We start from the raw sequence: 14,368 nt of genomic DNA on the forward strand, positions 1-14,368 counted from the left end.
GGAATGCTTACAGAAACATCAACACACTTGATATTTACTCTTCTGGAATACAACAAATACTTCAAATTCATGACAAAAAGTTTTTCTATAAATTTTTTCTTCAATTAAGATTCATCATCAAAATCTGTAAAAATCATCAGCAAAGATAAGGGAAAGGTCCAAAAGTTGACCTCTGAGTGATAAGTAAAAAAAAAGGAATTAGGAACAGAAAACAGAACATTGAAAAACACCAAACAGTGAAACACTGGACAGTCTGTTACCTCATCATCATCTGCATCATACTGTGCATAATGCTGCTCCAGCAGCTCTCTCTGGCGTCGTTCTTGTTCTAGAGTTTGGCTAATCAGCTGCGCAACCTCACTCACTTGTCCCGGTTTTTCTCGTCCAATTACAAACCTATACAAAACATTAGTGAAAAAATATTACTCCTACAGTTTACTGAAGTTCCAGGTTGGTAGCCTTTTCCTCCAAAGATGTGTAGTTTTGACTGTTTCAAATGTGTTCTGTGGATGAGATTTGTCACAAGGGCACTGTGGGCAGGAATAGGAGTGATCAGACCGTGAGAGGTCTGGCCACATGGCAGGAGGGGCAAAATAGAAGGGACCATTACAAGCCTCCACTCCAAGTTTCAGTGAAGTATAACCACTTCCATTCCCTTTAGAGCCATGTGTTTTCCAGGAGGCTACAGAAGACCAGACTGTTATGGATGCACAGTAAGAGCACAGGCGCACTTACGGCAGTCTATAGTGAAAGGAACATGCATCGGAGTAACTCCTTCCCACCCTGACTTACAATTACCTTCCATTTCTGAGCTTTTATATTTGCCTTCCTCCAGTCTAGAAAACAGAATCTATTTCCACATTTTAAAATCTGACAGACACTATTTGCTTAATTTTAGGCTGCATTTAAATCTGTCTTTTATTTCATGAACTTCTGTTGCTAAGGAACATTTTCTCCCCTGTTAGCTACTGCAGAACACTGGGCGCACACTTCCTTGGCTTAACAAAACACAAGGGAAGTGCCTCTTTCTTGGTTGAGACTTACAAGAATGCTTCTCAGTCTTGCTTTCAGCAACCAGAACTCTGAATTGAGTTTGTAACTCCCCGCTTTTCCTTTTCAGCACAGTGGCATAACCACATTTAGATATGTTGCTATCTCCAGAACAAATCATAAACACCCATTACAGAGTATCAACACACTGTGAACTACTGAACAAAAGCACAATTTAAAGATGTCAAGCTGAAGAATTATTTTCTTAGAAGGCTAGAAAGATAATTAGGTAATTACAGATGAAAGAAGTATTATGTAGAGCTGAAAAGCATAATAAGGTGACACTGAGATACTGGATATGGTAAATTATTTGTTTCCACAACATTTGGCTCAAATGATGAATTTCATTTATTATTTGAATGAGAGGCAGAAATGTGCATTATACCCCATGTATGAAAATTCTTTTCATTAGTACTGCCTATCACTGTTAAAATCCCTTGGGATTTGTCATCCAAGTGTAAGACAAGGTCCCAAGAGTGGATGACCCTAGGTCCATTTCCTATGACAAATAACTTTTCAGAGTCTATGAAGTCAGGCACTACAGAAGGGACCACAATTTGGAGATTATTTCAACATCATCAAAATATCCAAGCTACTCATTACTTCCAAAAGGATAAGAAAGGTAAGAATGAGTGACTCCATTTGAAATAATGGCATAAGGTGCTCTGAAAATAATTTGCAAAAAAGTGTCTTAGCTTAAAAACATCAATAGCAAGTACAGCAGAAACCAGAAGAGAAATAAGGCAGTAACATCAGCACTTTAATACTGATCAAAACAGATCACAGTTTGGCACTCATATCCCCCCATCACAAAATACAACATTAGATCTCAGTAATGATAAAGACCTTGGTCTGAAAGAAGAAGAATATTTCCTCATGGCCCCTACATTTCATCTGTTCTGCATACTGACTCACAGACAGATCCTGTTTCCTCTAAATTTTGATTTTAGAGCCAAGTATTAAAAAGACTAAACCAGTTGTGTTTTCAGACTCAACTGGGAGGAACAATGAACTTTTAAAATTACTAAAGGAAGTAAAAAAGGATTTAACCCATATCTGCTACTTATTTGTCTCCTCTAATGTAAAAAAAAACAAATTTAAAGTAAATATGGAAAAAATAATTCTGTTTAAAAAAAACATTTAGAGCAAAATTATGCATGAGTATATTACTTACACATAGTAGAGAATGCAGGACATTTGTAAACACGTGAGGGAAATCCTCAATGTGTGAAGTTTTGAAACCACACAAAGTGATGCAAATATTGGATTCCCTCTGGCCCTCTGCCTGGTAATTCACCTTCCTTGGAAAACACAAGACTCAAAATACTTCATACAATCATTTTTGTACACTGAAAACTTAGAATAGACAACATATACATCTGAAGTCTGGTAATTCCTAATAATTTAGAAGTGTTTTTTGGCACATTAGACTGTAATGCAGTAATATTTTCATACAAACACACAAAATTAGGCAGGATGTAAAAATATGAAGCCTTATTAATTGAATTTTTCTTCTCAAGCCGAAGAGAATTTAAATGTTAAATTCACAGTGATATGATTTCCAATCACATGTAAAAATGAAGTTACTCAGTGATACCTGAAGCTGTTAGATGACATACAAATAAAAGCCTTCAAGCAATGACAAAGTTTAAAGCAAATTTTCCAAAATAGAAATATACTAGTAATGTTCTATCTTCCTAAAATTTATTGCTTTAGAGTGAGACATATATAAAATATCTGAAAATAATTTTTTAAGAAGCATTCAATCTTCAATTTATGTCAGTTTTAGACAAAGAACTGTAAATTTGGAAAAAGGAATACTATGTTCCCAGCAATTAGAGATTTTACAAACTAAACCAAACTTTTTGTCATTTTACATTCCATGATCTTAAGAATACAATGCATATAATTATACTTAACTGGTAATTGAGGTAAATCATATAGTTACATTTTAAAGAGAGAGCCGAATAAAAATAACTTAGAAAATCATAAAACAGGTGCAGTTATTAAAACTCGAAGCATGAATTAGTTATTCATGGAATAGCTTTAAATTCAAGAACTATCATATTCTAAAGTGTTTAAATATGAGAAAGACATAAGGCTATGATTCACTGACCAAAAAATCAGTCACTGAATCATAATACACACACTTCAACAAAGTGGCAAATTATATATTTCAAATCACTTTTGCTCAACAAAATCAATCACATGCATTTCAGACTCATTAATTAGTCTCAAGGGCTAGAAGCATTATATAGAAGCATTATATACAGAAGAAATAACTATACATTCTGTCAGCAACAATATATTTGAAAAGTTGGTCATGTTTTTAGGTATGAGACAAATGAGCATTTTACAGCCTTTAAACCACATCACAATAATATTCCCCTAGATTATTAAAGCCAGCAAACGCAAAATAAACCACAGCAAATCTGTTATAAGACATCACTGTACGAAATCTCAGGTCATTACTGATTTTTTCTGAAGCCTGCAATAAAGAAGGAAGGAAAAGGAGAGAGGCAGGGCATGAACTGCCCTTGATACTCAAGAGTTACACTCAATTTAGCTGAATTACAAGCTGTGAATTATTCTTTGTGGCTGTAGTCAAAATGAACAGGGATGGAGCTAGAAACATAATTAATATTTGACTCTATAATGAATTTTAGAATAAAATAGAATTATGTGTCTTGAGAAATTGAAAATTAATTACAGTAGTGGTGGTTAAGAAAAGCATTCTACTGCAACTCCTACATCTCCTGCAATCCATGATTTAAATATTTTACACCGCACCTGATATACAACCTTCTTCATATGTCCAGCTTTTATTAAAAGAGGATCTGCAGACCTGTGCTTCTTGAAATAACATATTCATTTTTCTATCAGCTATGGGAACCAGAAACATTGTTATAAAAATTAAATTTAAAAAAATATTTCCATTTTGAAAATAACTGGTACTAAAAAAAATTGCAAAGGCACCAAATCTATGGTGCTAAACTGAAGTTCTGCAGCACACAGTTTTAGTGCAATAAATTAATGATTTCTCCTGAAAATACTTCAGGCATTATGTGCTGAGTTAAAAATACATTAGCATGGTTTCCTTCTATCCAACAAATATCAATTAAGAATGCAGCAAACACTTTCAAGAAAGAATGGGGGTTTTGCTGTAGCAGTATTCGAAATCTTTTCTTCTAACCTTTCCTAAAATACAGTTTGATACATTAAAAGGTACAGTAAAATTCATTTGGGGAGTTTTACAGTCAGATGCCTCATCACTGGATCTGTTCAAGGCCACTGTGGATGGGGATCTGAGTAACCTGTTCTAGTGGAAGGTGTCCCTGACAACAGCAGAGGGGTTAGAACTAAATGCTCCATAAGGTCCCTTCTAACTCAAACCGTTCTGAGTTTTAAAATGGTTTTTCTCTGAGCTTTAAAGTCTGAAGCTGCTTCAATTACCATTTATCTCATTTATTTCAAGATGTCTTCAATTACCTACTCTGGCTGCTTCCATTAGGTTAACAGGCACATAATTAATCCAAAGTGCTAAAAGGGGTGTGAACACTGTTAAGAAAGCAGTTTTATTTAGTCGCAGCAGCACAAGCTGGAATTTGTGTGATTATAATGAACAACCTCTCCCAAACATCACTCTCAAATGCAGAAGCCACTGACAGCACATACGAAATTCACAACCTATGAGCTTCCATTACACTTCTTGATATGAAATGATCTGAAACTCATAAACACTGAATAATTTCTGTTGGAAGGAAACCAGTCCAGCCTAAGCCCCTGACTTGAAAAGACAGGCAGCTTTGTCATGGCCTTGAGAATTACCCTTGCTGCAACTTCTATTCATTGCCTGTTATTTTGTCCAAGAGTATGAAGAATGTGTGTTTATCCATTCTAACTCATGGAAAGTAGTTGAGACAGCAACAAGACGCCTGACATCCAGTTCTCTTCTTCCTACTGCAGATGTTCTTTCCACCTCTTTCCAGGATGCTGCCTGTACATCTGCTGTCCATCTCACAGCGTTGCACAGGGATGCTGCCCCAGATGCTGGACTCACATGAGCCCTTGCCTCATAAGGTTTCTGTCAGCCCATTCCTGCAGGTTGTTGAAGATCCTGTGATTGCAGCTCTGTATTACCCTAGCTATCTCATCTGCAAACTTATGTCAGTAAATCCACCCACCCCTGCATCAGAGACAGGTATGTGCACACAAATCTTTGAAGCTACGAACTGGAACCAAGAGGACTGGTAGAGGGAAATAAAAAATGTTTGCTTGGAGATAAGTGATCCAAAACTAACAAACAAGTGAAGAACTCTGCTTGGAGATCAGCACCCCAAGTAACATAATGAAGTGACGACCATCAGTGAATGAAAGTGGCAATGACTGAGTGAAGTTATTTAAGGTCACATAAGAAACATCTTAGAGGGCAATATGTGTAATATATAGTGCAGGATGCTGGCTATGTGAAGTTAGTACAGACGAGCAGACTTTGGGAAGAGCCTCCAAGGACCCTGGAGATCGAGTTACCAGTAAGATGAACTGTTGTTCAGAAGTTCTGCAGCCTCTATCCTTGTCCCCAGACCCAGGATGAAGTAAAGTACTCTGAATTTAAAGACAGACAGCAGGACTTCAACTTACCACTTTGGGCTGGAAGGGACCATGCCATGAGCAGGGACACCTTCCATTAAATCAGGTTGCTGAGGTCCCTGTTCAACCTGGTCTTGAACAGTTCCAGGGATGGGGCATCCACAAATTTTTTGAGAAACCTGTTCCAGTGTCTCACTACCCTGTGAGTAAAGAACTTGCTAATCTCTAACAAAAATATCTCCGCTTTTAGTTTAAAACCATTTCCCCTTGTCCTATCACTACCTGTGTAAAAAGTCACCCTACCTCTTTTATATAAGCCCCCTTTCATTACTGGAAGGTACTATAAAGTCTCCTCAGAGTATTTGCTTCTCCAGGTTGAACCTGTCTCCAGTAGAGATGCTCCAGCCCTCTGATCAACTCTGTGGCCTCCTCTGGACCCCCAGCAACATGTTCACATCTTTCTGGGGCTGAGAACTCCAGAGCCACATGCAGCACTGAAGGTGGGGCGTTACAAGGCAAAGAGGAGAGGCAGAATCACTGCCCACACCCTGATGGCCACTCCTCTTTTGGTGCTGACCCAGAATGTGGTTGGCCTTCAGGGCAAACAGTGGTATCAGTGGTACTGGTGGATGAGCAGCAAAATCACAGATGAAGCATCAGAAAAGCCTCAGCAGACTCTCCAGAGAATCTTGGATAGAAGCCCCTGATAAACTATGTTACTATCAACACTAAATGGATATTGAGTCAGACATTTAGGAAGTCATGTAAAAAACCCACACAATAATATCAATGCACTTAAATTAATTATTCCTCCAGAAATCAATTCTAGTCTAGGGCCTCACTGACACATAAGCTTTTCTCAGGAGTACTTCAAAATTAGCCAAGGGATTCAATGTTTTGGCACCTTTCCAGATTCTGGTCCTTACACTGCTCTGTTCTTCTGAGAGTGCATGTTAAGAATCAATTCCTTCTCTTTCCAGACAGCCTGACAGTATTCCAACACAATCCTTGCTTAAAAGGTTTCCTTGCATACAGGGTGATAACCTGATCAGCATTTCCTATAGCACCATGCAATTCTTACAGGAATGGCCACTTCAAAGGAACACACTTGTCAATCTGTGCTTTAACATACCTGAATGCAGTCACCTCTGTTCAGAAGGTACAAACGCTAGCAGGCCATGTTTCTAAAAGAAACAGATTGTTTTCTGAGGTGAGATCTGTCTTCCCTCACCCTCACCCTTGCTGGCATCCGCAGGGAAGAAATACAAGAAGAAAATACAGATAGGTCACAAGTAAGCTTCTGAGTTCAGACCATGTTCTTAATCTGGATGATTACATGATCCAGATTCTAGGCGAGGTAGACCATCCTCACAGCACAGTCCAGCTAAATGCTCCTACAGCACCATTCATATATTTGGCTCGTTATCCTGCAAGGATGAACAGCAGGTATTTCTGCCCAGCTGTCACAGTGTTGTATCCCATAAATCAAGGTGCACCAAAACTGTGTGGGAGCTTCTACAAAATAGAATCTTGGATGAAGGAGTAAAAAAATGAGCTAAATAAACATATATTATGATACTTCAGTTGCAGGGTTAGTAGTTTAAGTTTAGATCCAACCAAGTTGAGGATGAACTGATTCAAAACTTGTCAAGTTGTTCCTTTTACCAGGAAAAGTAAAGAAAAGCTGCTCCTAATGAGATCCAGCCCCACTGAACCTTACTCATTCATGTTACACTTAATTTTAAAAGCCATGTTCTAATACCTAGAAAAATAGTTTATAATTTGGACAAAATATTTATATTTATATTTCGCACTCAAACATATAATTTCCTGTCCAAATGTGCAAATATTTTGAGAAAAAAATTGCCATAAAATTCAAATTAGCAAGAACTCAGGATACAGGGGCTATGCTTAAGCCAGTAAATTACACAGTGCCAGGGAATGCTTCCAAGTACTAGTAACTGGTCATCATATTAAAATCGTATTGCATCACTGAAACTGTCTTGGAAACAGTTTGACCCAAGTTAACTAATATTCTAGCAGCGAAGACTATTCAGACACAGTCTAGGAGTTAGAAAAGGCTAGGAGTCAGCTTGGATGTTTCCAGTGGACAGTTGGATATGGCCACCCTGCTCAGAAAGGTACAACTCTTTAAAGGTAGGAGCACTGACCACTCTGCTGCCAGCTGGCCTCAGCACAAAGAACAGTCCAAGGCACAGCTTGCCTACTACACAGGCACAGCCAAGGAATATAAACCAGTGAAGCAGTGATGAATGCAGTCTTATCTCACCCATGCTAAGGGGTCAGAGGACTCTTGAGTAATTTTTCATGTTCAGCACACTTCTGGTAATCTTACAGGACAATTACCAGTGCCTGTAGGAGTACTTTGCAGAAACCAGAAGGAAAACCCATTATGGAATCTCTGATATAACCACAGTGGATTAGACAGGAGAAATTTACACTACTTTGGTACACAGCACCACGCATTTAGTTTATGCAAGATCCACAATTCAGGTTGTGAATCAAACAATCAAAGAAGCAGAAAGTGCACCAAGCTCACATGGCTTCTGAAGCAGCCCAGCATGAAGTCCCAGCTCAGCAATCAGCATTACAGAGCAAAGAGCTTTTATTTCCTTCTCTTTTTATCTCCTCAGCTCTGGCACTTGGATTTAAGGAAAAAGAAATCGACAGGGAAAGGAAGAACAAAACCACAACGCCCAGGCAGAAAAGAGATAACACATAACACAGCTCTCTGAAGCAGACACGGAGTGTGGTACCCTTTGGTTTGGGTCCTGTCTCATTACCCAGTAATTAGCAATCCTGCCTCTACTACAATGTGGATCTGCACTTTGGAGAATGCCTGCAAAATTTTAAAGGACCCACCTGTTTCACAGGGTAAGAGTACAGGCAGGCAAAGTCAGAAGGAGCAAAAGAAAATCTGCACAGGCATGCACACTGAGAGAAGATTACTACCTAGACAAAAGAGTCACAACAAAGGCATGCTGTTCAGTGTTACTGGCAATAAACAGCCTCCCATTGGGGCATGGCTGCTGGCTACATCCTGACTTCATCTGTCCCCTACAATGTCAATTCTTGCAAAGACCTGACTGTATAAATTACCTTCCCAGATGCTGTGGTGGCAAACAAAACTAATGCAAATACTATTTTTGGAAACAGTGTATTTTTCAGAAAAAAATCAGCTCAGGATGGGGTGAAGAATTAGCTGAGGAGGGAATAAATGACATTTCAAGTTGATGTTACTGAACAATCAATTATTTTTACTTTTCACCCTTTAATTGCTCCTTGTATAAGAACTATATAAAAGTAAAAATTTGCATTAAAGATCGCATTTTCAGTTTAATATGAGATAAAAAAAATTAGGCTGCGAAATAATTGGGAGTTGAGACAGAACCCTGCTTTGAACTAAAAATTTCCAGAAAAGAAAAAACAAAAAATGGCAATAAATTATTCTTTATTAGAACAAAGAATAGTTAATAGTGAAAAGCCAGAGGGCTGTAGAGTTGCACTGCTGTTGTTATAACATACTCTTTAATGATCTAGAAGATTAATTAGACATGGCAAAATTGGCTAACCAATTATTTAAGATGGAAAGACTCTGATGCATTTCAGCAGAATTTAAATAAACAAAACCAGGTAAACTCACTGGCAAGTTAGAATTAATACAATTAATAACTTTCATGGTGGTACAAGTCATGATAAACCAAACAGGTTTTGCACAGGTTCTGTGTGGTTCCCTAAAAAAAGTCAAGAACTGACTCAGAAAGCACCATGAGAGCATCCACTCAGTGCCTAGCAACAGTTTGGAAAGCCTAGAAAATGTTTAGTCACATTCATACAACAGGATACGGAAGGAGGACACAGAGTTTAAGATTTGCCTTTCCAGTAAAGCACTGAATTTGGTTAACTTCCTTCAAAGAAACCTTTCAGAGGAAAGTAATAATGCTAAAAGCATAAAAGCAGCATACGACTACTGGGATTTTCTGATGAGTCTCTCATGCAAGACCCTTTCTTTTTATCAATGCAGTATGTCTTCCAAGAACCATGTCCTCCTTTCCTGGGACCCTGCCTCTCCCTGAGCTGTGTGAGCACAAATCTTTGTATCCAGTAAGTATGATAAAAGGATAAAGTTTTCTCTATGAAAGAACTAGATTTTTTTCTCTTGTGAATATGTTCCAAGGAAAAAATAAAATTCCCTGGAGGCATACAGCTTTCCGAGCGAGCTTTCTCTGGCTGAGACTGTAGGGTCTCCCAGAACCCTTTCATTATGATGAACAGGGGAAGAAAGTGTGGTTCACAAAGGCTTAACATAACCCAAGCAGCTTCAAAGAACAGGTCTAACACTCAACATCACAGTCTGTGGGTAGACTGCAAGCAAAATAGCACAGGAGAAACTCCATGACAGGATAGGATTCCCACTGTCAAGCTGTCTCCTTATCCTATCTTTCATGACTGCAGGCACCACTTGTAAACTTCAAACTGATAGATTACATCCTAAATGAGGTCAAAAGAAGCACAGAACAATTAGTGGTATTAGTGTGGCACTGCCCTCTGAGCCATTAATCTTAGAGCAGGGGCAACACTCAACAATATTGAAAAAAACACATATTTCAAATCCCTCCTGTATATAGTCGAATTCTGAAATCCACTAACATGAGATATTAGTAAACTGAACAGTTGTGTAAAATTATAAAGAAGACTTGATATTTACATCAATTGAAATAGCATTCATAGCTGTATTTGCCTGATTAGAGTCACGAGGGCACTAATTCTTATCCTGAAAAACAGAAGCTGATTGCCAGCTGGGATTATGAAAGAATTCCATCTCTTTCCTCTGCCTCACAGGCTACCAGAGTACATCTGCTGGGTACTGATTATCTTTCTAGAAAACATTGTAAGAAAGAATAATTTAATTTATCATCATTGTATAAATCAAGTTGGTTGAGCCAATGATCTTTCATTATGATATGATTAATCTGCTGGATAATCCAATACTGCAGACAATGGATAAAATAATCGTAGATGCTTTCGTTTGTTCTTCTTTCACCTCCTCTCAGCCTCACCTAGAACAGTTCAAAAGGTAAAAGCCATGTCTTCATTTTAACAAATTCTTTACTGTGTCAGCTACAGACAGTCTGATACATTTTTTCTGATAGAAAAATTGCAAAAATCTATTCTAGGTCAATGACTTCCACTGTCAGTGAAGTTCAAAGTGTTCAGAAGGCTCAAAGGAGAAAAATAAATCACTAAGTATTGGTATTATGGAAGGTCTCTGAAGAGGTATTGACTGCATTTATCGCAAAAAATTAAGAAGAGGCTTTAATGCCATTCTATTCATGAGTGTCCTTTCTGGACTGATCTCACATAATAAACCCTGTTATAAAAACCAGCATGCACTTTGACTAGATTAAGGACAAAACGACTTCAGATACATAATGCTGTGGGATATAAGCGTGAATTAATGCCAGTGAAAGACACACAAATCTCTGTGCGTACAGGACACCAGGCAGAAGAAAGGCACAGGTTTTGTATGCTATAATCACAAAGAGAACTATGCTTATTAAAGCAGTTCTATAAACCCCATCAAGCTGACCCTACTGAAGAGCAGGTACGTAAGTGCGAACGTGATTCCTCCTGTGAAGGAGGGATCCATGGAGCTGCCTTGTCTTGGATTAGGTGAGGTGTGCTTGTACACTGCCTACCCACTGGCAGCTCGGCTGGGACATCCTCTGCAGGGAAGGCAGGAGGGCTTTATAGAGCAGTAACCCCTTCCCCTGCTCCTGCCTCCTGCAGTGACACAGATCATTAACGGCAGCTGCCATGGGAATGGTGCGCTCCAAGGGCAGGAGCACTGCTCCCTGCACTGCTCTCTGCACTGCCAACAGGCAGCAGCTGACAGCTGGGGGCAAGAAAGGCATTTTGCCCCAGCAGACCCTCCCATGTTGTCCCTAACGTTTTGGAGCAGTTCAAGTGCAGAGGCTGCCACTGCCAAAGAGGGTGGAGATGAGGGATTCTCCATTCTAGCTGTAACGCAGCAGGAAAGACGAACTGTCAGAAACCAATTGTTCTCTCCATAAAACAAGCAGCAGGCAGGGCTATTTTGTCACATATCAAAAGAAAAACAGTCATGAATTAAAAATACCTTATTTCCTTTCATATCCAAATTCACCAATATTAGCTCTCAGTTTCTTTACAAGCAAATGTTCAAACCTGTATTGAAGCCAAAACGTCAAGCATCCTGAAATATCTGTCTCCAAAAAGAGCTTTCTGGAACCATTTTTCATTTTGTGCAACTAAAACCAATGTAGAGCATCAGGCAACAAAACCAGGACTGGACCAGAAGCTAAGAAGGAGCCTGTGCCACACAAGGCTTGGCTACCTTGTCAAGTCTCACTCAAGTCTCACTCCAACCTACAACAAACCAGGGAAAAAATGATGCATTTCTCAGCTGGCTTGCATAAAGCAGAAAGTAGTCTTTCTGAGCATTTCTTTTCCATGAACTTTAAAATGAAAAAAAAAAATTAAGGAAGTTGCACCAAATTCTACCCACTTCTTTTTTCTAATTAAATATACATATTAGTAAGATACTGCCAACCACATGGTATGCTCTTTATGTATACATTATTAATATTTTAGTATTATTTTATATTGTAACTCATACAGTCTTTAAAATTAATTATTAACTGAATATTATTTTATGCTTTTTTGGTCTAGTTTTGACACTAACACACTGGGTCATTTTTTCCATGAAAACTCCGTATCTTAATCTTACAAGGAAAAACTCAAATATCTCTCTTTGATAAATGAGACCTGTCAGTAGCCAATGATCCCAGTGCACAGGATACACAGTATACTTGAAAATGTAAGCTCAACAACGAAGAAATACTTTTTTCAGCTCCTTATTTTGTTACAAGAGTCTAGACTGCAACCAAACTCAATGTAATTTATTTCCTGAGAGAAGACTGTGGGAGCTCTGTGTGAAAATCATTTTATGTTTTTTCCCCTCCATTATCTTCTCAAGGAAGCAAGCATTCTATTCTATAACTTATGCAGTAATAACCTGATTCTAAATGTATATAATACATACGTTTTATGTGGGCGCTTTCTTTTTCCCTTTTGAATTAGAACATCAAACACAGAATATACATAACATCTGCTCTGTGTACCGAAACACAGGAACACGTTATTCCCTGTCATCAGAATTTCATGTTTGAAGGTCCCAACTATAAAAAACCTAATAAAGTATATACTCATTTTCATAGTTTAGTCAGTAGGAACACTCACAGCATGTGTGAGTCTTTGCAGAAATAGTAATGGTGTAACTTCAAATGTAAATGTTACACATAAATATACTCACCTAATTACCTGCAATTACCCAACAGTTTCTAATTTTTTTTTTTTCCTAAATAACATCTCTCAAATAAAAGATTGATCAACCACCCCCAAGATTCTTTGCAGAATTCACATCCCAGTGCTATTCCTTAATGTCATGCAGGATCAGCTATGGAATTATAGTGGAAGTGTGCACACCAACATATAGCACCACCATCTGAGCAGCTTTGCATATACTACCACCCATAGTTCAGTCACGGCTCAAAAGTCAGCCGTGAACTCATTAATCAAAGAATTCAGTTGTACTCCCTAGAGAAGGTTTTGAAAGAGAACCAAAAGGTGACTACAGAATGGCTGCTGGTTTTACAATATGCCAAAGATATTTTTTTGATTTCTTTTGTAGTGTTGAATCTTTACTGAAATTAACAAGCTATTGAAAAAATATGTGACTGCACAGGGTTTTAAATAGCAAACCAGTTCTTTTCTAGGGAAACAATGTTCATTTTAATGACATTTTATACCTTTGCACTCACATTCACACAAGTTCAGAAGCTTACTTGCAGTATATGTTACATTTTCTAGCCTGTTCAATATTTTATGGATTTTTATAGGGACACCTTTCAATGAACCATAGTACAGGCTCAGAGAGAAACCCACAGCTGCTGATGGGAACTCAGTTAATTACTACTGGTTACTTTCCTCAATTTGGTAGCTGTTACCACTACTGCATCCGTCTCCTCTCCTCTGTGCTGAGGTGGGATCTGAGGGACTGGAGTGCTCATCTCCTCCTGCTCCAACCCTGGAGCATGAACATGGTCAGTGTCCCCATGGGTGGAGCAAGGAAATGGTCACCGGCAGCAGTTTCCATCTGACCAACACCCACGACCTTCATCTTTCCAACTAATACAAACAGCTTGAAGCACATGAACATCTAGACTAGTCATCAAGAGCACAGTCATCATCTGCCTGCAATTTCAGCTTCTCTTGGTGGTAATATTTTAAAAGTCTCAGCCAAAACAAAGCTGTAATACTGTATTTGATCCCTCTCTTGGGATCAAAGGAGAGAAGACGCAGAGGCAAAACCCTCTGATTCTACCTGGGCAAACTGAAAAGCCTATGAAGGAAGCCAGGTAATCTTAATATTAAATTAAAATTTCTTTTTTCCTTCTAAAATACTCACCTGACTTTTTCTTTGGTGTTTCTAAGAACAGTTGCAGCAAAATTTTGTGTAACACCAACCAGACTGATGCCATCAACTTCCACAATTTGGTCATTCACTTGGATCCTTTAAGGGGAAAACACAAATGCATAAATAATTATATGAATTCTTGTGAATTTCCAGCCAAACTTAGCATAGAGATCTTTCTAGCTTGACTTT

General features: G+C 38.4%; 1 protein-coding gene across 5 annotated transcripts in view; it reads right to left on the bottom strand.

Moving 5' to 3' along the window:
- The window catches only part of PPP1R9A (protein phosphatase 1 regulatory subunit 9A), a 134,061-nt gene that overhangs the window by 41,794 nt on the left and 77,899 nt on the right, over positions 1 to 14,368 (bottom strand). For all 5 annotated transcript variants that reach the window (XM_088063883.1, XM_005518810.3, XM_088063890.1 and 2 more), the window contains exons 5-6: positions 14,171 to 14,275; positions 261 to 396 (exon numbers count right to left, since the gene is read on the bottom strand). In XM_088063883.1, the coding sequence (XP_087920009.1) occupies positions 261 to 396; positions 14,171 to 14,275 (241 nt within the window). The remainder of the gene's footprint in view (positions 1 to 260; positions 397 to 14,170; positions 14,276 to 14,368) is intronic.

This window comes from Pseudopodoces humilis, chromosome 1, assembly GCF_049639895.1.
Source record: "Pseudopodoces humilis isolate 2021_Gansu_Grassland_sample_001 chromosome 1, ASM4963989v1, whole genome shotgun sequence".
NCBI classification, from domain to species: Eukaryota; Metazoa; Chordata; class Aves; order Passeriformes; family Paridae; genus Pseudopodoces; species Pseudopodoces humilis.